General features: G+C 54.5%; 1 protein-coding gene across 5 annotated transcripts in view; it reads right to left on the bottom strand.

The window, feature by feature from the left end:
* Window positions 1–1,979: 1,979 nt before the first annotated feature.
* OGDHL (oxoglutarate dehydrogenase L) overlaps window positions 1,980–22,633 on the bottom strand; it is a 28,305-nt gene continuing 7,651 nt past the window's right edge. For 2 of the 5 annotated variants that reach the window (XM_017504697.2, XM_037729962.1), the window contains 20 exons: window positions 20,392–20,494; window positions 19,881–19,996; window positions 19,576–19,730; window positions 18,596–18,742; window positions 17,484–17,574; window positions 15,089–15,268; window positions 14,814–14,942; window positions 13,849–14,028; window positions 13,397–13,549; window positions 12,719–12,821; window positions 12,074–12,202; window positions 10,905–11,055; window positions 8,053–8,180; window positions 7,053–7,231; window positions 5,571–5,642; window positions 5,320–5,445; window positions 5,159–5,231; window positions 3,706–3,869; window positions 3,364–3,518; window positions 1,980–2,653 (listed from right to left, as the gene is read on the bottom strand). In XM_017504697.2, the coding sequence (XP_017360186.1) occupies window positions 2,530–2,653; window positions 3,364–3,518; window positions 3,706–3,869; window positions 5,159–5,231; window positions 5,320–5,445; window positions 5,571–5,642; window positions 7,053–7,231; window positions 8,053–8,180; window positions 10,905–11,055; window positions 12,074–12,202; window positions 12,719–12,821; window positions 13,397–13,549; window positions 13,849–14,028; window positions 14,814–14,942; window positions 15,089–15,268; window positions 17,484–17,574; window positions 18,596–18,742; window positions 19,576–19,730; window positions 19,881–19,996; window positions 20,392–20,494 (2,658 nt within the window). In that variant the 3' untranslated portion in view covers window positions 1,980–2,529. Of the gene's footprint in view, window positions 2,654–3,363; window positions 3,519–3,705; window positions 3,870–5,158; window positions 5,232–5,319; window positions 5,446–5,570; window positions 5,643–7,052; window positions 7,232–8,052; window positions 8,181–10,904; window positions 11,056–12,073; window positions 12,203–12,718; window positions 12,822–13,396; window positions 13,550–13,848; window positions 14,029–14,813; window positions 14,943–15,088; window positions 15,269–17,483; window positions 17,575–18,595; window positions 18,743–19,575; window positions 19,731–19,880; window positions 19,997–20,391; window positions 20,495–22,633 lie in introns of those variants that run through there. The other 3 variants (XM_017504698.2, XR_001818028.2, XM_037729963.1) reach the window with 3 other exon arrangements.

The raw sequence follows: 22,633 nt of genomic DNA on the forward strand, positions 1-22,633 counted from the left end.
CTCTGAAGTTACTATAGTTCATTTAAAGCCTTCTGCTTGTTTCCTGAGCTTGTTTTATTTCCCAGGGTTAGTTCTTATGTTTATAGGGTTTGGTGCCCTTTTTTATGTGTTTGGCTTTCCCAATTTAGTGATCTGATGGTTGCACCTCTTTCCTTTTTTTTCTTTCTTTCTCTTTCTTTCTTTCTTCTTTCTTTATTTCTTTTCTTTCTTTCTTTCTTTTCCTTTCTTTTCTTTCTTTTTTTTTTCTAAAGAGACAGGGTCTTGCTAGGCTGGTCTTAAACTCCTGGGCTCAAGTTATCCTCCTGCATCAGTCTCTCAAGTAACTGGGACTACAGCTAGGAGCCACTATGCCTGACTAATTGTACTTCTTCCTAAGGGAGGTGTCCCCCAGCCCATCTGCAGCCTTCCTGCACCCACACCGAGGAAGGGCAGTATGCATCTCGGGCAGGCCATATCCACCATCTGATACCTGAGGGTTCCTGCACAGCCCAGGTGCCTCACCAGCCGCTGCTTCAGCCAATTGCAGGGAAAGCCCAGACTAGTAGATCTCTGTGGGGCCAGCAATGCATGGGATGGGAAGAGCTTATTTCCCAAGGGAAGCAATGGGGTCTTGTGGACAGAGGTGAAGTCCAAAACCACCCCTTCCTCAGCAAATGACCTTGGGCAAATAACTTTATATGAACCTCAATTTCCTCATCTATAATACAGACATATTCCCAACATGCAAAGTCATGATGAAGATTAGACAGCATTAAATTATACACACAAAACACCCAGCAGAAGCCCCAAGACACGGCAGACACACTATAAATGGGGGCTACGATTCTTTTTACTTTACGTCACTTTGAATGCCCCTGTGGTAGGATTCAAAGTATATCTCAACAAGCTTTTTTTTTTTTTGATACAAAGTCACTCCGTCACCCAGGCTGGAGTTCAGTAGCACAATCTCGGCTTACTGTAACCTCTGCCTCCTGGGTTCAAGCAATTCTCCTGCCTCAGCATCCAGAGTAGCTGGGATTACAGGCACGTGTCACCATGCCCAGCTAATTGATTACAGGCATATGTCACCATGCTTGGCTAATTCTTCAACAAGCTATTTTTGAGGCTGAAGAAACCTAATACTCCACCATCCAACCTCACACTGATTGTTCCTCTAGGTTGCCCATGCCAGCCCCATGGTCAGTATTTGTGTGTCTGTTCCAGAGAGACTCATCTGTGTTCTCCTCTTCCTTCAAACACCACCTCTTCCAGGGATCTTCCCTGACAGCCACAGCCATCTGCGCTGACCGCCAACATAACTCATAACTCAGTGAATTAAACGGCCGACACATCTCCCCACTGGACTTCTGATGCAAAGAGCCAGCACGCAGACGGATGGCTTCCACCCGGGCCCCGGTGTCCAGCATGGAGGAAGTGCTCTGAGAAGGGGATACATGAACAAATGATCTGTTCCAAGCAAAACAGCCCTCCTCTGTGGCAGCTTCTCCAGCATCTCCACAGGGAAGCAAAACCAATAAAACGTGAGAGTAGAGAAGCCAACAGACAATACTTGGTGCTCAAATGAAAATCTGGCACGGTGGCTCACACCTGTCATCTCAGCAGTTTGGAAGGCTGAGGCAGGCGGATCACTTGAGGTCAGGAGTTCAAGACCAGCCTGGCCAACATGGTGAAACCCCATCTCTACTAATAATACAAAAAAATTAGCCAGGCATGGTGGCGCATGCCTGTAATCCCAGCTACTCGGGAGGTTGAGGCAGGAGAATCACTTGAACATGGGAGGTGGACGTCGCAGTGGGCCGAGATTGAACCACTCCACTCCAGCCTGGGCAATAAGAGCAAAACTCCGTCTCAAAAAAATATCCATGGAGGCGGAGATTTTCTTCTCTCCATACATTTTTTAACTTTCTCTCCATTCCCTAACCTCTCGCAACCGTCTGTCCCTCCCCCAATTTTACAACATGAAATGAAAACAGCAAATGTCTCTGAAGCATCTTTTTATTTCTCTGTGATTTGGTTTTCTACTTTGGTACACATACGCTGTGGCTGCATTTCACACAGAAGCTGACACATCTCGCAGGAATGCCCCATAAAACAGAGCGCAAACACATTACCCAGCAGGTTCACGTCACCTGGCTGCTACTGCTGAACTCTAATTCTAAGAGCACAGAAGAGAACATCGCTTTGAACGTACAAATGAGCGAGAGCAAGGAGAGGGGCAGCTAGGGCTGCCAGGATGGGAGCGGCCACAGACACAGCCTCCCAGGTGTCTGTCTTGAGACACAGGTGGTGAAGCCCCACAAGAAATTCCAGCAAGATGGGAGCAGCTGGGGGATGCTCTGGCACAGCAGCCTGCCTATAGGACTCCTCTGCTCCCTCAGATCCAGGCATGACACCAAAGCCAGCAGTGCAGGCTCTTTGGCCCCGTCACTGTGTGAGTCTGTTTCATCTGGAGGCCCTGCAGCCCCTCTTCATTACCTCCTTGGTCCCCAGACAACCCCACAGCAAGACCCACACAGCTCTTGCCCAGCTCTAAAATGTCTTGCCCTCAAAGGCCTGGAGATTGAAGGCAGTATCCAGAAACTTCTTCAGTGACACCAGGTGAGTGTTCCTGTTTCCTGTGGCTGGTGCAGCCGCTGGGTCCCGGCCAACATACCTGGAGGAGGAAGACATAAGCTAAGGGGAGGGCCGGGCCTGGCCGCCCCAGACCACCTTCACCCCAGGACTGCAGGGGGCATGCATCGGAGAACGGCTGACCTTGAAGCCACATGCCCTGCCTTCTGGCCCTGGCACCACTTCCAATAAGCTGCGAAGCCTGGGTCAAACTCAGTCATCCAGCCACAGAAGAGTGGGGAGAAACTGTCCCTCCATGTCACTGCACTTGCCCACAAGAACAAACAAGGCAACAACTCAAAGGCTTTGGGGAGAAACTCACTTTTGGCTTCTTGGAGTTTCTCAGGCCCCTCCCTCATCTTCCCAGGGACACGCGATGCCAGTATTGAGCACCCACCCTGTGCCAAGGCTAACACATGCATCAGATCTAATCTTATCACTGTCCTGTTGTAGAGATGCAGAGATGAAGGGGCTACATAACCGGCCTAAGACCAAAGGCAGGAGTTCTGAGACAGGCAGTAGGTTCCCTAATTCAATTCTGGCCGCAGTAATGACAATGCCCCATCCCTGATGGGTAAGCTGTCCCACTGCAGACATGGCACACGGAGCCAGCATGGACTATGGGGCCAACTCCTTGGTTTCCAAATGCAGCCCAGAGAAGGGCAGGGGCCAGTTCTGGTGGCATGGCCCATGGGACAGGCAGAGCCTCGCCTCAAGGCGGAGGCGAGGGCAGGCAGCAGCCCCGCCATGTACCATATGGGCCGTGTGCGCCTCAGGATGGTCATGAAGCGTGGGCTGATGTAGTCATAGTAGCCCATGTTCTTGTGCTCCTCCTGACACCAGGCCAGCTCCGCACGTGGGTACTTCTCTGCCTCCTGCTTGATCAGGTCGAAGGGGAACGGAGAGATCTGGGAAGGCAGGAAGGCAGGAACAGAGGAGCATAGCCAGAGGAGGGGCAGTATGTACCCAGCACCCCCAGACAGGAGCCACAAGGCATCACTGGCCTTCACCTGGCCTGCCTGGCACACTGCACGGAGTCAGGGCCAGCGACGTGAGCTTCCCCATCACTTGTCTGTGCAAGGGGCTCAGGCGTACCTGCTCCAGGCGCGTGATGGCCACCTTCTCCTCCAGGCCCTGGCTGCTCCGCTCCTTCACCAGGTCGTAGTACACCTTTCCGGTGCAGAAGATGAGCCGCCGCACCTGCTCAGGGGCCCGTGCTGCCACCCCATCTTCGGGAATCACCCGCTGGAAGCTGGTCCCTGGGGGTCCAATAGGACACAGCAGAGGCATCGGTACCCAGAGGGGCTGGGGCATCTCGGGACCAGGGCTGCATCTGCAGGTTCTCCTTAGCCACCGAGACTCACCCCAGGTTTGGACCTGTGGCTGCAGTGGACACCTCTTGAACTAAATGATGGAGCAGGGAGACAGATGACGCCCTGAGCTGTCATAGGGGGAGGGGCAGAGATGGCCAGGTGTTGAGCCCTGGGAGCATCACATTTAAGGTGACCAGAGGAGGGGGTACAATGGAAAGGGGTCTCCTGAAGGAGACAGAGAATGTGACATGATGGACCCCTCCGATGGCATCATTCTTTGCCCCAAACTTGCTTCTGCTCAGTTGTGCCCACCTCCCGCAGAGCACTGCAGTACCCCATCACCAACCAGCTGTCCCAGGAGGCCGCTGCATGCTCCTTGTCTTTCAGCCTGGCAGCTGAGCCCTCACCTCCAAGCCCCATTCATTTTTCCTTCCTGAGCCCATAAGCCTGACCTCAGGTAACACACTCTGCAAAACCTCTCAGCAGGCTCCTGTGGTGTCCCCACATCCCTGCGTCTCAGGTGAGGACTCTGGGGCAGAGAGGCCAAATGGATCCCAGGCCCTCAAGAGAGAAGCCAGCACAGGGCAGGCAGCCCAGGTAGTGCAGTCCTGACATCAGAGATGTGACTGCTCTCTTCAGCTACCTGCCCTCACAGAGGGGACATCCAAACACGCATGGGAGAAAATCCAACCCCTATCCACACTGAGGCCCTTCCTGCCCTCCCCCTACTGCCCAGGACCAAGACAGCTCTGCTCCACCGGCCTCACACCTGTCTTTCCCAGGACATAACCATCTCTCAATTGCAACTACAGGTGTTTTATCTGATCTGACTCCCAGGTCAATAAGGCCAAAGACTCCTGGAGGGGATACCAGGACCCCAGGGCCGTAATGTCTATTTGGTTCATGAATTTTAAAAATGGACAAATGAATGAATGATACTCAATGTACTGTGAACTCAGCAGGCCTCTGCCAGGCCTCGATCAACCCTGCTAGGGCCTAAGGGGGCCCCAATGCACTCATCTGGCCATGGACTCAGCCCACAGGACCTGAGCTGGCCAAAGTCAGTCACTGTGCCAACCTCCCAACCCTATTTCTGGTGGAACCATGGCAGAAGCTGCTGCAGGTCAGCAGAGTCACAGGCAGAGGGGAGGATGGAGGAGCCCCAGGAGCAGAGGCCATGCCACAGGCCACCGCCCCAGTGTGGGCCGCCCCACACACCCAGGCCAGGCACGTACCGGACACCATTTGGTCAAAGCTGGACTTGGCCTCTGGGTGCCTCAGCAGAGATTTAGGTGTGAAGATAATCAGCTGGAAGGGAAACACACGCCCAGCTGCCAGCTGGCCCTGCCTGGCCAGAGCCCCTGTGTGTGACCCCTGCCCTGGGATGGAGACTCACCGGCTTGCGGAAGGGCAGCAGGATCTGCCGGCGCAGGACGTGGAAGTAGTTGGCTGGTGTGGAGCAGTTGACCACGATCCAGTTGCAGTCATAGAGCTGGCTCACCTCAAAGTCCTTGGTGAATGCCTGTGGAGACGAGATGCGTATGGCCAGGATGGCTGTCTAGTGCACCCACACCCTGGACCCCTAGCCCCTAGCCCTGTGAGCACAATAGGGCACGCCCCTGTTCTGGGGACAGCAGCAACACTCACAGGGTAGGCATCTGAGTCGTCATTGCTCATCTGCAGGAACCTCTCGGGCCTCGCTGACGAATGCTCTGGGCCCTAAAAGCAAACACCGGAGAGCCCAGGATGGCCCCACCACGGGACAGACATCTGGCCCTGCAGGGACCCCAGGCTCAGGGTAGAGTCTGAAGGGCTTCTCAGCAGAGGTGCCCTCACCCTGAAGCCTGAGCCACAGAAAAGAACCAAGACTGTGGAACAAGAGCAGAATAAGCATCCTCAGAGTGGGGTCTGCCCAGAGCTAGCACAGCATGTGAACTTGCAGGGATGGAAGAAAAAGCAAAAACCCTGCACTGAGACATGCTTTCTCTGAACATCCTGGAACAGTGGCTGTCACTGACTGAGCACCTGTTATAGAGCAGGCAGAGTCTAGGACCCCCACACGCCTTACTCGCTAATCCCCAAAGCAGCTCCATGACGCAGACACTCTTCCCCACTGCACAGATGAAGAGGCAAGAAGAGGGTAAGAAACTACCCATGACCATGCAGCCAGGCAGGTACGACCCAACTCAGCCTGGGCCTCACCCATCTTCACCCACACGGACCGCTCTGCTCCATGAAATCAGCAAGACAAGCCTATGGGCATCTCCAAGCTGGCTCCCCACAAGACAGGGGTGACCCATCTCATAGCTGCCACCCGCCCACTCTTGCTGGGGATGGCCAAGGACCCAGCCTCCCACACCCAGCCTGGCCCAGATCCCACCTCCCAAGGAGCTGCCTTCACAGTGGGCAGCCCCAGGCAGGGAGCCTCACCTTCCTCCTCACTGACCCTCAGTGTTGTGAGGATGCCAAGCACACAGCCTGTAAAACACTCAGAACTGAACACATCGGGGATAATGGTGGCAATGAGCCCCCTGCCTGACTCCCTTCTGCCCGGTCAGGACGTGTGCCCACCCAAGTGGCATGACATGACACCCTGCTCCTTCCTTCCCTCCTGCTAGCCCAGGAGACTCCAGAGGATGAACTCAGCCTGTGTGTCTTTCCTCTGCCCCATGTGTGGCTGCAGAGGCAGGTCGCAAAGGAGGGGACCAAGGGACAGGCAGTACTGCACAGGATAGCTTCAAACCCCCGCCACTAGCTGTGAGACCTTGGGCAAGCTTCTCCACCCCTCTGTGCCTCAGTTTCCTCATCTGAAAAGCAGGAACAGCGCCTACTTCATTAAGTTGTATGGATTGGAAGAGTTAACATTCAGAGGCATTGAACAGTGCTTGGCACATAGCAAGTACTCATACATGGTAGCGCCTTCTGCTGCAGCAGCAGAGGATGTTAGGTAGCAACCTCTTCTCAGCAGCTGCAGCATACACATGTGAAGACCCCACCCTGCACAGACCCACATGCTCCAGGGGCCTGAAAGGCATATACCATCCTACTCAACAAAAGGCCCAGGGTCCATCCCACCCCTCCAAGGCCCACCAGAGCCCACCAAGCCACCAGCCACCACCACGCCCTCACCATGCCTTCCATGCCATGGGGCAGCAGCAGCACAATGCCGTTATGCCTCACCCACTTGGCCTGGCCAGTGCTGATGAACTGGTCGATGATGCACTGGGCTGTGTTGTGGAAGTCCCCAAACTGGGCCTCCCAGAGGACCAGGGCATTGGGGCTGGCCATGGCATAGCCCAGCTCAAAGCCTAAACAGAAGACAAGATAGAGCTTGCTGCACACTGTCACCAAGTGGCAGTGGCTCCAGTCAAACTCAGCCCTTTCTCAGCGTTCCCTCCCTGCCCCCACCCATCCTTCCCGCAAGCCAGGGCAAACCCAAGGATTCCTTGGGATTTAAAGGGGAGGGAATGTCCCATCCTGGGGGCTGACAACATGCGCAGAGATGCCACCCTTAGCCCTGACATCAAATATGGTCAGGTTCAGCCTTATTTAGGTATTCTGGGGAGGCAGCAGGGACCATCTGCCAAGAAGAACTCCTCAAAAACATGCAGAGCTGCTAAGAAGGGGCAGAAAGAACCCTAGATGCATCTCCCTGGGGCGGGGGGCTGCCTGGCCTCTGGGGGCAGGCTGTGAGGACGAGGTGAACCAGCTAATGAGGGAGCTGAGGGAGAGCATGCACAGGAGACACAGGCAGGGAAGCCCAGAGCCCAGAGAAGGGATCTTGTTTCTGGGGTGCCGGGCAAAGGAGGCGAGATGGGACTCAGAGGAACCCACAGCAGGCTCTGTTGGCTCTCTGTCTAGGCCCATGGGGCTCTGATACCCACAGAGCCCCCTCAAAACAAGCAGAGCCCCCCAGCTGGGATCCCCAAGGGACCCAGCTGGGACACGATCTCATCTCCTACATGGCCTTAGGTGGGGGCAGCCCAATCACCATCCCCCAGGGCCAGCCCCTGGGGGCCTCTGAGCATCTCTCACCCCCTCCCAGGCCCTGGCCCCGGTCCCTTCCCAGCCCATTTCTGGTCCCCAGGTGTCCTGGGCCTGCCTGGTCTGCAGGGGAGCATGGACCCACCCAGGACTCCGTACTCCGAGAGGGAGCTGTTGCACACAGTGTACGGGGCCTGGTCGGGCCAGAGATGATTCATAGGCACGCACGTCCTGCGGTCAACCTCCTGATCATGGAGAACGTGGTGCCGGTGACTGCAGAGACACAGACCAGGGCAGGGACAGAGAGAAAGTGGACTGGCACCTGTTCACCTGAAGCAGGGGAGCTGGGCAGCAGGAGGCAGGCAAGCCTCCATCACTGTCCCAGGAAGCCTGCAGGGTCCCACAGGATGGTATCCAAGAAGGCTGTGGAAAACCAGACCATGTGGTCCCTCCTGCAGGCTGCCCACCGCCAGTCCTCCCCAGCCTGCCCCCTTCCTGCTGGCAGCCCCCACACACCACGCACTGGGGGATCTGGGGGAAGGAGCTTTGAGTTGTGGCACCTCCCTGGGTCTCAGCTTCTCACCCATAAAAGAGAACCTGATGAGACATTTCCCAGGTGCTAGCTGGAGCCAGAGACCCTAGAAGGCCACTTCCCCTGCCCCATCTTGCTGACTCCTTTACTATCTCACCAGCCCTGTCCCAACTCACAGAAACTACTGTGTAGTAGCTGAGGTGGGCACAGTAAGCGACGGGCACCTAGCTGAACCCCAGTTCCTGGCAAGGACTGACATGCAGCTCAGGGTGTATCAGAGGGCCATCTGGGCCCTGGCTGGAGCAAGGCCAGCAGAGATGAGCAACCAGGAGTGAGTCCCGGAAGCCACACCACCTTGGCTTGCTAACCAGGAGCAGATTGAGGCAGGATCTAGAACATTTTAGATAGGGCCCAGACCAGAGGAAATGTGGGGTGAACAACTGACAAGTGTTAAGTTCCCATCTGGATTCACAAAGTCAACTGCAAACAAGCAAGATAGAGAGGGGCAGGCTTAACAGCAGCACACACACACACCACACACACACACACACACACACACGCCACATCCATACACATCTCCATGCACCAAACATACTACACACACCCACCACACACACATACATAAACACCACATACACATACACCAAACACACCACACACACTACACACCACACACACACAATACATACCACATACACCACACACACTAGACACACCACACACCACACACTACACAAAATCACACACACATCACACACTATACACCAAACACACCACACACATCACACACACCATACACAACCACACACACCACACACACACTTCACACATACAAAAAACACCATACACACCACACACTCACCACACATATACACACACATCACACCACACTACGCCACACACCAAACATGACACACACCACCCACACACACCACACACACACACACCCCCTACACACACCACACACACCAAAAATGACACACACCACCCACACACACCACATACCACATATACAACATACACACTACAAACCACACACACATACTCCACACATACCACACACCATACACACATACACCCCACACACACCACACACATACACACCCCCTACACACACCACACACACCATACACACCCTAAACACACATACACACCCCACACATACACCACACAACATGCAACACACACATCACACAACCACAAACACTACACAACACACCACACACACACCACACACATCACACACCACACACATCACACCACACACAACACACCCACACACAACAAACCACACACATCTCACACACCACATACCATATACCACACCACACATACCACACACACACACCACACATACCACACACACCATACATACACATACATACCACACACCTCACACATACCACACACACATCAACACATCACACACACCACACACACCACACAGATACCACACACACCCACACATACCACACACATCCCCTACACACACAATCACACATGCCATACACCCCACACACACCCACACACCACACACATACACATCCCACACATACAACACACACAACACATGACACACACCACATAGACACAAATACATACACCAGACACCACATACACACCAAACACCATACACACCACACACAAATGCCACATACACACCCCACACATTCCCCCAATCACACCACACAGACACCACTCACACCACACACACACCACACACATCCCCCCACATACCACACACTCCCCACACACACACCACACACCACACACCCCCCACACACACACACATCACACACACACCCCACATGCACACTCCAAACACACCACGCACAAACACACCTACGCACACATACCACACACAAACACACCCCACACCACATACACACCAAACACCACATACACCACACATACCATACACACACCACACACACCACACACACTCCAAAGCACACTCCAAACATACCTACACACACATCACACACACACACCACACACAAACACACCATACATATATACACACCCCATACCACATAGACACCAAACACACCACACACACCACACGTGCCACATACATGCCAAACACATCACATGCACCATACACAGACCCCACACACTCCCCCCATTCACCACACACCACACACACCACACATACACACCACACCCAACTCCCCCACACTCATCCCCCCCACACACACACATACACACACAATACTGAGGACCACAGATGGCCACAAGCTTGACCTCAGGGGACAGCTTGGGCCCAGAAGTGAGCTCTGCACACTTGCCCTGGGGGGGTCAGGGAGGTGGCCATCTCATGATGCAGTCAGAGGGCAGAGGCTAGAGATGCTGTGAAGATTTCCCCCACCCCCTTCCCTGGACAAAGGCCCTCCTCAGGATCCCCAAGCCAGGCCCAGCTTCTGCTCCAGGTCTCCTGTGCAGATGCTGAGCCCAACTGCACTCACCTGAATGTGCCCCTCTCCACATCCTGCCCGCTGAGCCGCACATGGATGCCCTCCTTCAGCAGGGAGCCAAAGGCCATGTACTCTGCCAATGCCCAGTCCACTGTCCGGTTCTTGATCATGTCCGCGCGGCCCCGCAGAATGCGAGAGAGGCCTGCGGGAGGGAAGCACTGGCCTGAGTGCCAGGGGACAGCCAGCCCTGGGGTGGGTACGTAGGTGCTCAGCGCACACTCTGCATACAAAGCAGGGCAGCCATCTGATGATTTGGCCAGAGGGCAAGGATGCTGTGGGAAGGCCTAGTGCCAGGCACCCCTCCTCTGGCCAAGACAATGGGCCACTCTGAGCCTATGGAGAGGAGGAGCAGGTACCATTTCACAAGTGTTGGCCATGCACCAGACACTGTCAGACATGGAGTCATTTCCTCAGGATCACACAGCTGTCCAGGTGCTCGGATGTGAACCCATGTCCCCTGGCCTATGCTGTGCTCCTGTCGGCCCCACACGCAGAGGCTGACACGTGAACAGAGTGGGCACGTGCCCCTGACGCTGTCAGCCACTGCCCCAGGACACTCGGTCTGGTGCATACTGTAAGGGAACTCCCTCAGAACTCCTCTAGGTGGGTCAGAGGGTGTACAGGAGCCCCAGTACAGCCAAAGGGCACCCTCCAGACTTCCCAGGAAAAGGCCACAGTGGCCCCAGCCAAGGGGTGCTATTGGTGACTACCCACAGCCCAAGCTCACCCCGGAGTGATAGGGCTGCCCTCGGTCATTGGTCTAGGCCCCAGCAAATCCTTTCAGCTGCAGAATCCTGCCCACGTTCCAGGCTGCATTCCAGCCCCTCCATAGGGAGCCCTTGCTTTCCCACTCTCCTGCCTAACCCAGGGACTCCCAGCAAAGGCATTTGGAAAATCCAAAGTGCCCAGTCTAAGACTAGTCACTGGTACCCAGCTAGAAGTGTGGCATCCAGAGCTGCCCAGCTGACCACACCCATCCTGAGAGCTACTATCTCGGGCACCTCACTGGGGCACAAACAGGCGTGTAGAGCTATGTCAATCCACTGCAGACTGAGCAGGGACAAGACACAGTCTCCCTTGCGTCCCAATCAGCCTCCCTTCAAGGCACAACATCGGGGCAGGGCCAGCAGACCGGGCTGTAGCCTGCCCAGCAACCTCACCGGTGTGTATCTTAAAGCCCTCCAGGGGCACAGAGCTGGCCACACTGCCGATGTGGGTGAGCACGTCCTCAGAGATGCCTGTGGCTGGGCACGTCATGCTCTTGGGCTCCCCATCTACGTTGAAGAAGCCTGAGAGGGAGAGAGGCTCCGTCCACACTGGGTCAGTGGTGGGCTCTGATCCCCCTGGCCAGCCTGCCTCCCCAGGACTGAGGGGCCCATGGCTTCCTAAACTCCACCAGCACTCAGACTCACCCTGAGCCCACCCTTGGGATCTGGGACAGCTGGACAGCCACAGCTGCAGCTCCCCCACAGGCCCAACACCCGCCTCTGGGCCCCAGGGTCACAGCTCATCTAACCTTGCCCCCAGGGAGGTCCCCTGGTCCCAAGCATCCAGTGCCCAGGGCCTCCTCTCCCACCTGGCTCTGTCCTCCCTTTCAGTGAGTACCTGGCCATTCATGCTCAAAGGACACTGGTATCCTTAACTTGCAGGAATTGGCCCCACACAGCTTTGGGGTCTCAAGGACAGGGCCCACAGCCTCCAGGGTACGCAATGACAGCTCTCACCCAGGGCCATTCTAGTCCTAATCCTAGTGTAAAACCTCAAGGCCCAGGGGAGTCCCTCTGAGCCACACGCTGCTCACTCACCAGGCCAGGGGGAGTCCAGCCAGTGCTTTATATGCAGGATCTTTTTATCTTTGGACCTGCCATAAGCTTCCTCACAGATCCGGTCATATTTGGCAATTTCTTCCTGGAATCAGGACAAAGATGTGAACAGAGTAGCAAAGCCCTGAGCAGGCAGAGGACCAATCCACCTGGACTTGTAAGTCCTGGTCCCTGTCACCAAGTTCTAGAACTCTCTGTCTCTCGCCTGTAGGGACCTATGGCTAGAAGCCAAAGTCTCAGAGTTCAGAGAATCCTGCACAGGTATCAAGAGGCTGGGCAGGCCTGCAGTGCACTCAGCAAGGGGTTTCGGGAAGACTCCAGAAACTTGTAGTCCTTGCTCTCAGAGCTCCCTGAAGGTGGAAGGACCAACACTCCATAGATAATTATCTGGACAACCCCAGCTCAGGGCTGCCTCCTACAGGAAGCCTTGCTTAGGGCTGGTCTTCCCCCACAATGCAGTACCACTGTGTCCCACCTGGCTATAATGGCATCCTTAGTTCTTGGTCCCCTTTGGTAACAGGGCCCTCTTGGGAACAAGGACCATAGTGGCGACTTCTTTAAATCCTTAGTGTCCAGCCCTGGGCTGGTAACATCTACAATCCCTCCCCAGGGTCCCCACCCAAAGTTTGTCCTGGGCACCCATGCAGCCCACCTGCCTACCTCAAACTCCTGCAGGGTGACCGTGCCCTCAGCAATAAGCTTGTCTGCATACTTCTTCAGCACAGGCACCTGTCTGTGGATCTGCTTGTACATGAGTGGCTGGGTGAACATGGGCTCATCCATCTCGTTGTGGCCACGCCGGCGGTAACAGACCTGCAGGAGCAGCCAGAGGGGCTCAGGCCTCCCCTACACTGTGTGGTTAATGTAGCTGCTGCAAAATTGGGGAATGTCGGGCAGGGCACACCCTCTGGGGCCCCTGTGAGCCCCACTATCACCTATCATCTAATGAATGTCCCATTCCGGGCCTTTGCACAGATTGCTCCTGGTGGCACTAAATCTCTCAACCAAGAAGCACTCCTAGCCCTGAGTGCTGAAGACACTGAAGACCTGGCTGGCTCAGCACAGCGGGATGGGCCACCCACTCATGCCTTGGCCTCAGTCCCCAGACCCACCAGGTCCACAACAACATCTTTGTTGAAGGTGTTTCTCCACTCGGCGGCCACACTGCACACATACATCACAGCCTCTGGGTCATCGGCGTTCACATGGAAGATGGGCGCATTGACCACCCGGGCCACATCGGTGGGGTATGGTGAGGAGCGGGCCATCCGGGGGTCCGTGGTGAAGCCAATCTGTAGGGGTAGGGGGAACCTGCTGCACCTCTCAATCTGCTTAGAATAAGGCAGAAGGTGCCAGCCTTGGAGACTGCGCAGGGGGCTACCTCAAGGTCCACTGAGGTGCTCAGGAGAAATGTGGGACAAAACAGGGTGACGGCCAGCAGCCCCACAATTAGACATGGCAGCAGCTCCCACGGAACAGCAGAAACACCAGCCGGGTGCACCCTGTTCTTTTTTGCCAGTCACTTTGGCACACTGGTAGTGAGGAACACAGGCCTGGAAAATCCCAGTCCCAACAGCTACTAACTGCCACCTGGGGCAAGGCGCTTACATTCCCACAGCCTCAGCTTCCTTATCTATAAAAAGGGCTCACTCAAATTCCCACCTCACAAGATGTTCAAGGACGATGACATAATTTAATGCAAATAAGACAGTGAACACAGGGCTTTCTAGACTCAGATGAGCTGTTAGAAGCTCAGCTGCCTTAGAGAAAGGGCACCAAGGTCCCTGTGTCTGAGATCACCCATGCGGGGCAGCACGCAGCCAGCCTCTATGAGGCACTTCCTACACCAGTGCTCCTGTGGTCCTTCCAGCCCTGCCTATCCCTCCCTTTTGTGTCCCCTAATTTCACAGACCAGGGCGCCAAGGCTGGGGAGATCAGGGTCCTGCCTGTGGTCACAACTGGTAAGCAGCATGGCAGTGGGGTCAGAGCCAGGACCACCTCACTTCCCTCCAAGCTGCTACATGGATTTCCAGGGATGCTGACGCTGTGAGACCTGGCATGGAGCCTACACGCTCACCTGGTTATTGACGACAATGTGCACGGTGCCGTTGGTCGTGTAGGAGGGCAGGTCGCTCAGGTGGAAAGTCTCATACACCACGCCCTGGCCGGCAAAGGCTGCATCCCCATGAACCAGGATGGACATGACCTGCAGGGCAGGTGTGAGCCAGGAGGGGCTGCATGCCCCAGCTCACATAGCCCAGCTCTGCACTTGTGCTATGGAGACCCAGGGCCCAGCCCTCTGATCCCACCCCACAGGGCCCAGGTCTTCAGAGCTCCCGCAGGTGAGCTCACCTTCTTGCCCTGGGCATCTCCACGGTAGAACTGCTCTGCCTTTGTCTTCCCCTGCACTACAGGGTCCACTGCCTCCAGGTGGGAGGGGTTGGCGACCAGCGACAGAGTGATGGTCCTGTTGGTGACACGGTTGATCCTCTCATGGTACATGCCCAGGTGGTACTTGACATCCCCGGAGCCCTGAAGGTGGAGGTGAGAACATGATGGACCTTCCCCTCCCCCACCAGGCAGGTAGACGCACAGGCAGGCATTGCAGCCCACAGTCAGGCTGGCACACTCCCCGGATCCCACTGCCTCGGAGGGCCAAGCTGTCCCTGACCCCCTCTCTCCTCATCACACCACCCCTGCTCACTGGCCTGAGAGAGGAAGGCAGGGACCCTGGCCTCAGCTCTGAGGCTCTCTGCACACTAACCACAGAGCAGGAGAGCATGAGAGCGGGGAAAGCCACCCAGCAGCAGGGAAGGCAGGCAGAGAGGGCAGCGCCTAAGCATCAGCGCAGAGACCCCCCGGCCAGGCCACCAGCAAACACTGCAGCTGAATCCTCCGACTCCTCACGCCAACGGCAGCAACGAGGGACACACAGCATCTTATGATCCCGAAGTAGGGAAGACTTATGGCATTCTACTCAATATCCTAAGCCCAGAAAACACCAAAGGCAGCTAAATTCTAACCAATGTGTCATGGGGGAGCAAACCCATACCCAGCAATAGGGAAAGCTAATCAAGCTGAGAAAAATATTAATAAACAAATGCAGGCAAAGGGTGAATCCCCTCAATGTACAAAACGCTTTTACAAATCAGGAAGATAAGGCCCAAAAACTCCATCAAAAAATGAGCAAAAGCCACAAGTGGGAATTTACAGAAAAACACAAATGGCTCAAAAGCATGTGAAAAGATAAGCAACTGAATTCGTAACAAAGAAATACATTACAACAAAATCCTTTTGTGCATCTATCATATTGGAAAAGATGAAAGGATTCAAGAGCATGTGGGAGGAAGTGGGGTGGGGGCTCCAGCACCACCATCCACCGTGGATGGGCTCGCTGACATCACCGGCTCCTGGGAGGCTCATTCAGTCCCAGCCCCTTAGCTTCAGCCACTGCCCTGCTCAGACACCATCTAACAGATAAACTCATTCACACATGTGCAAGGATCCTCATTAGAACAACCCAGCGCCCAGCACGACGGATGCTCCAGCTGTAAGAAGCTTGGGGCAGCCCACAAGGGCAGGCAGGAAACAATGACAACTTGTTAAGTGAAAACAGCAAGGTGCCACCTGGTGTCACAGCTATGCCCATGGCCTCTTACAAATAAGGCTGCACTGGACAAAGAGGTGTGTTTGTATCTGCATAAAATGTTTCTAGAAGTACACAACTAAACACAACAGAACCACACAAACAAAACTGGCCACAAGAATGGAGTCTTGCAGAGGAACATATTCTCATTTTATAACCTTTTTTTGTTTGTTGTTTTTACAATGATCAATTTCTTTTTCAGTTGAAAAAAATAGTAATTTCATTTTAAACATCCTTTGGCCAAGTTTTCCAGTATACACACAGATCATCTTTGACTCACCACAACCATTCTGGGGCATGCGCTTTTATCTCTGTTTTACAGAGGAGCAAACTGAGGCTTAGAGAGGTGAAGGTCTTAGAGCGAAAGGAACAGAATGTCAGAAAGACATGCGCTAGGAGCCAGCAGGTGTGAGTCCTAATCACTGCTCTGGGCCAACAGGGTGATGACCTTGGAACAGTCATTTGCATGCACACACACGCACGCGAGCACACACACGCACACACACAAACACACACCAGAGAGAGAGCAGGCTGGAGACAGCAGGAAAGACAGTCCTGAGGGCAAAGGGACACAGAGGAGGGAGCGACAGGCTCACATCCCAGAGGACCTAGAGAGCCATGAAAAGGGAAGATGGGCAGGACTTTGAAAGAGGCCAGGCAGTCTAGGCTGAAGGCCTCCCAGGGATGGGGTAGGAGCAGGAACGACATTTCCTCAGCAGGCTGATGGGCACAGAAAACCATCCTCACTTCCCAAGGCTCTGCTGGGTAAAAACAAATGAGCAAGGGAGCCATTCCTGGCTGGTGGACAGAACTTTGGGCACGGAGGCACAGCCATAGGAGCAGAGCTGAGCAACTTTCAGCAAGCCTTTGCACCCCTGGGCCTCAGTTTCCCTAGCTCAAAACAGGGAGGGAGACCCAGATTATCTGAGGGAAAGCCTTAGGGCCGTCAGGCCAACACCCGGCCTCTCTCCTGCAGGTTTCTACACGTGCATCCATCTCAAGGTTTATCGTAGCCTGGAAGCTCCTGGCCCAGACCCTCCCCAGTCCACCTCCCAAATATGCAGCTCTCCAGGGCTGCTGGGACCTGGGCATGACACCCACCTCATCCGCTGCCTCCAGCTTGGGGTCAAACTGGCAGAAGATCTGTTCCAGGTCCTTGCGGATCACGTTGGCCAGCACGTTCAGCCTGCCCCTGGAGCCAGAGGAGCCGGGCTCTCACCTGGCAAAGCCTGCAGGCCTCAGGGTCCCCTCCCCAACTGTGGAGGCCTGGCCTGGCCTAGCACAGCCGCTTCACGCCCAGAGCCCTCCTCAGGCCACCCGGTCACCAGGCACCATCGTCTCCTGCTGCCTAATAGCCCGAGGCCTGAAGCCCCATGTGTCCTTGCTGCCTCAGGCCTCTGGACCAGTTCTGCCTGACCCTCTGACCAGACATGGGCATTCCCAGGCCCCCTATGACAGACAAACCCCAAGCTCTTGGCAGGCCAGCTACGGATGGGAACCCTCGCACCATGCATTTGGATGCCCTCATGCTGATGTGGCCCTGGGCTCACCCAACTACAAGCAGCTCTCTGGTCACAAGAAAGGCCCAGGGCCCTTCCCTCAGGCTGCTCCACACACCCTCACATGTACACTCATCAGGACCCCTGGCCACAGAGGTGTCTGTCCCCAGGCTGCAGTCCCCCTCCTGCTTCCCCACAGGCTCCAGCTCAGAGGTCATGCCGCAATGCTAAGCAAGCCTCCCAGGTCTTCATCAAGGTCAAGGGAAACAGGCAGTCAGCTTGCAGCCAGGTCAGAGACCCTCGGCTCACCTCCACAGACCTCCCTCCGGGAGACACAACCTGGGACCACTTACCCAGGCCCTGCCCTCCCTTCCCTAAAAGAAACCCCTCCACCTCTTCTTGTCCACAGGAACCTCAAGAAGCACGACGCATCCCTTTCTGAAATCTCACCCTTGCTAGTGACAGTGGTGACATAGCCAGGGAGAGAGTGCGCCTGATACCCTGGTTAGTCCCACACCCCAGGTGACTCTGGCTGAGTGCCTGGCAATTTCTATGATGAGCAGGCCAGGCCCAGGGACTCAGAACTTTCTAGGCCACCCACCTCTACCCCCAGGTCCCACCAACACCCCTGCTCTGATTTCCATCTCATCCTTCCCACCTCCATCCCCTGGGCTGGGGGAGAATGGCCAAGGTGCCGGGGGAAAGAGGGCCCACCTGTGTGGCATCCCCAAGATGACATTCTCGATCCCCATCTCGCTAGATTTGTCGATGATGGTCTTGAGGGCAGGAATCATCACTTCACAGCCCTCCAGGCCAAACCGCTTCTCTGAGGACCACTTCCGGGCCAGGAAGTCTTCAAACCTGCTTGGGAAGAGGAGGGGGAGAGGAAAGGGAAAGGGATGGAGAGGGATGGGACTGGGGCTCACGGGGGGTTTTCATGAGTGCTCAAAGCTGAATGCCCAGGACAGAGGAAGCTATAAAGCCTCCTTCCGTCTACATGGTCCAGGGCTGCATGGGTACCACACCTGTGCCACCCAGCAAGGAAAACAGGGTTAGGGGAGGCTGGAAATCCCAGCTGAACCAAAGGCCTCTGCCTACACCCTTCCTGGCTGCCACCCTCTCTTCCTCAAGCCAAACTTCTCCAACAGGCCACCGCCCACCTGTTCCTAGCCCACTACCCTCCTGCCACACTCAAAGGGCTCTCTCACCAAGTCCCAAAGATCTCCATCCAGCCGAATCCAAACCCAGCCCACACCTCACTGCTCAAGAATCCACTTTGCATCCAGCAGCTGAGTCAGGTACTCCCCAAACCTCTGCAGCCCTGGAGGACCCAGCTTCAGAAAAGTCCAGTGGGCTGACAGGTGGTGCTGCCACACTCACTCCACACCAGGGACAACTTTCTGCCCAAATATTCCCACAGCCACTTCCCGCCACTTCTGGCCTGGCTCAGTGTCCCTGCCATCATGTTCTCCTAGAGCCTCATCCCTGCCCACCTGACCTGCTTTGCCTTGAGCCAGCTCTTGGCCAAACTGCCTGCATACCTGGTCCCAACTTTCGTCCCTGCAGCCAGGGGTGAGGCCGATCCAGTCCCGCCTTCCTGTGGCACCGTCCTGTTCTCTTAGCCAGGGCCTGGGACGTCTCATAGAGCCCTGGAACAGGACCTCCAGCCACTCAGCCCTCCGGGTGGTACCAACCTCATGGAGCGCACCAGCCGGGCAAGCAGTGTCCGCTTCTCCTCGCTGGAGAACTGCATCACACCAGGGGTCTCAAACTTCTGCCGGATCCACTGACACTGCTCCACATCATTGATGAACATGAACTCCAGGCCGATGTGCTGGCAGTAGGTGTTCTGAGGAGACACATTGGGACCCCATGAGGAGCAGGAAGAGGGATAGCTGACATCCCTGCTGTCTGGAACAAAAAAGACAGTGCCTTCCCACCCTCAGGGAAGCTCCTGAGAGCTGCTTCAGCTACGCCCCACTCACCCGCCTGTGCTCACCTCCAGGCGCCGAATGATCTCCCGCAGAGAGAGGGTGTTTTCAGATCCCCCGATGAAGGTGGTCATGGGCAGCTGGAACTCCTTGTCGAGGTCAGTCTCCTGCAGGTCATAGAAGGCTGGAGAAGGAAGCGTGGCCGAGCCCCGGGCAGTAGAGTGGAGGGAAGGAGGTCAGGCCCAGGTGGAGCCCCCCAGTTTCCCCAGACCTCCCAGTCTCCCCAGTACTCTCCCTCTGGGTCCAGCCTGGGGAGCGGAGGTGGGAGTCACCCCAGGGTGGCAGGGTAGACAGGCCTCTCAGCCTTGATCACATGGGGCACCAGCTAGAGAAGATGGCAGGCATCCTTCTCAGGGACAACAGGCAGTACACGGGCAAGTGGAAAGGGGGCCCGGTGGGCTGCTCTCTGGGCCCTGTGGATTCCTGAGAATCAGGCTGTCCCCAGGCCCCGTGAGCCCCTTCTGGGGTCACCCACACAGCACTGCCATGGCCATCCCGAGGAAGGGTCCTCAGTCTTACCCAGTTTATCAATGGTTGTGATCAAGTCTGAGGGCACAAAGGAGTCCAGGTCTGCATCCAGAATGCCCAGGGGGTCCAGCTGGGCCACATGGTGACCCCGGATCTGGGAGCAGGGAAAAGAGCAGGGCAGGGCTGGGACCCAGCTGGACAGACCTCCTCCAGGGTGCGGCTCTGGGCCCCAGCCCCTCTCTCCCCACTTCCAAATGTCAAGTTCCTTATGTCTCTACCCTGCAGTCACTGCACCACTGCCAACGAGACACAGCCACAGCCAGAAAGGTGGCAGGAGCCCAGCCTGGTTTAGAAGTACAACATGCACCTGGCAAAAACAGAAAAGGACCTATGCACACAGGTGTTCACTGCGGTGCCACTGGTAATGGTGAAATTCTAGAAACTTCCCCACTGTCCATTAGCAGGAGACTGGCACATGGATATGGGTGATCCACACAGGAGCACTCCAGGGTCACTGAAAGGAATGAGGAAAATCTCCATCTGACACTACAAGGGATTCTTCAAAAAATATTGTTAAGCAAAAAAGCAAATTCTGGAAAAGTGTGTATGGTGAACTACCCATTATCTAAGAAAGAGGAGACACAGATAAATACATGCATTAGAAGAGCAAATCATAAAACAGAAAAACTGTAAGAAAAATTATCATCTGGGGAGGGGACAAAATAGGATATACAGGCAGGGCTAGAAGCCAGATTTTTAAGAACATATCTTGCTTTGAGGATTTGACTTTCAAACCTTGTAAATATTTTACACTAATATAAAACAAAATTAAGTCTTAAAAACTGAAAGTGAAATGAATCAAATGAGTAAGTATGTCCACTTAGTGGCATAAGTACACAGAGAGGAACTATTTTAATTGACTAATGGAATATTCCCTCAAGACAAACAGAACTGCAGAAAAACATACATATAGTCTTTTCTATTACCAGTCAGTAGTAATAGTGTTAGAATTGTTATTCCAAGACTGTTGCATGTGGGCTGTGGGAAATCAAACAAGCCATTGTACTGGCACCTTTGAGAACCTCTATTTTTGGAATCTCTAAAAGGCAATGGTGCCATAAGATTGATGGGGTCAAGGACAAACCCCGTGTCTGTCATTTGCAGCATGTTAGAAGCATCGTAAACCCCTTCCTGGCTCTGATTTCTGAAAGGGCCCAGAAGTGATGATCAAACCAATAGCAGGAAACAGCCAGAGACCTGGGCAGTTCTGGAATGGGCAGAAATGTACAAGCTGAGCTTGGAGCATCCTGTTATACTGCCATCAAGGGAGTGTTCAAACCCCGCTAGTGCTGGGAATAAGGACAGGTTTTGAGCAACCATAAGGACAGTATATCTACAGCAGATTGAAAACTCATCAAATATGTTTACACTCATGCATTCATATGAATCCAAGAAAAGGAAGATAAACCTTCACTAGTCACTTTTGGAGTGTGCCGGAGAATCACCTCATAATTTTGAAAATCAGTGAATAAAAGAAAAAAAACAAGCAGAGATCCACCTCAGGATAAACAGTTAACAAAGGAGGTTTCTCCCGACAGCAGGACTTCAGGTAATAAAGAAGGGAAAACAGAATTGGCATATCACCATTTCTGCAACCCCCAGTGAGTTAATGGATCTAGGAAATCACTATCCACAGCTGCAAACTGCTCAAGTGCCATCACCACCAGGAAACTGATTTTGAAAAAAAATCAAATCTCTATGGGATTGAGCCTCCAGATCTAATTGTCAAAGGACAGAAATCACATGGGACAATGGGATAGATGAAATGACATCATGAGGAAGCCATCAGCGAAATCCAGACTCAGGAAAACCCTACAGGACCAACCACCTGATTTTTCCACATCATTAAAAGAAAAAGAGGAACCTGCAGAGTACAAGAAACATAAGAGCCACATTAGCCTTTTACAGCATGTGGATTTAGCTGGATCCTGCTTCAAACAAGCAGTAAAAAGAAAGCACAGGCTGGGCACGGTCACGCCTGTAATCCCAGCACTTTGGGAGGCCAAGGCGGGCGGGTCACTTAAGATGAGGAGTTCAAGACCAGCCCAACCAACAAGGTGAAACCTCGTCTCCAGTAAAAACACAAAAATTAGCTGGGCGTGGGGGCACACGCATGTAATCCCAGCTACTTGGGAGGCTAAGGCAGGAGAATCGCTTATACCCGGAGGGCAGAGGTTGCAGAGAGCCAAGATCGCACCATGCACTCCAGCCTGAGCCATAGAGTTAAACTCTG

The sequence above is a fragment of the Cebus imitator genome, unplaced genomic scaffold (assembly GCF_001604975.1).
Source record: "Cebus imitator isolate Cc_AM_T3 unplaced genomic scaffold, Cebus_imitator-1.0 Scaffold326, whole genome shotgun sequence".
Lineage (NCBI taxonomy): Eukaryota > Metazoa > Chordata > Mammalia > Primates > Cebidae > Cebus > Cebus imitator.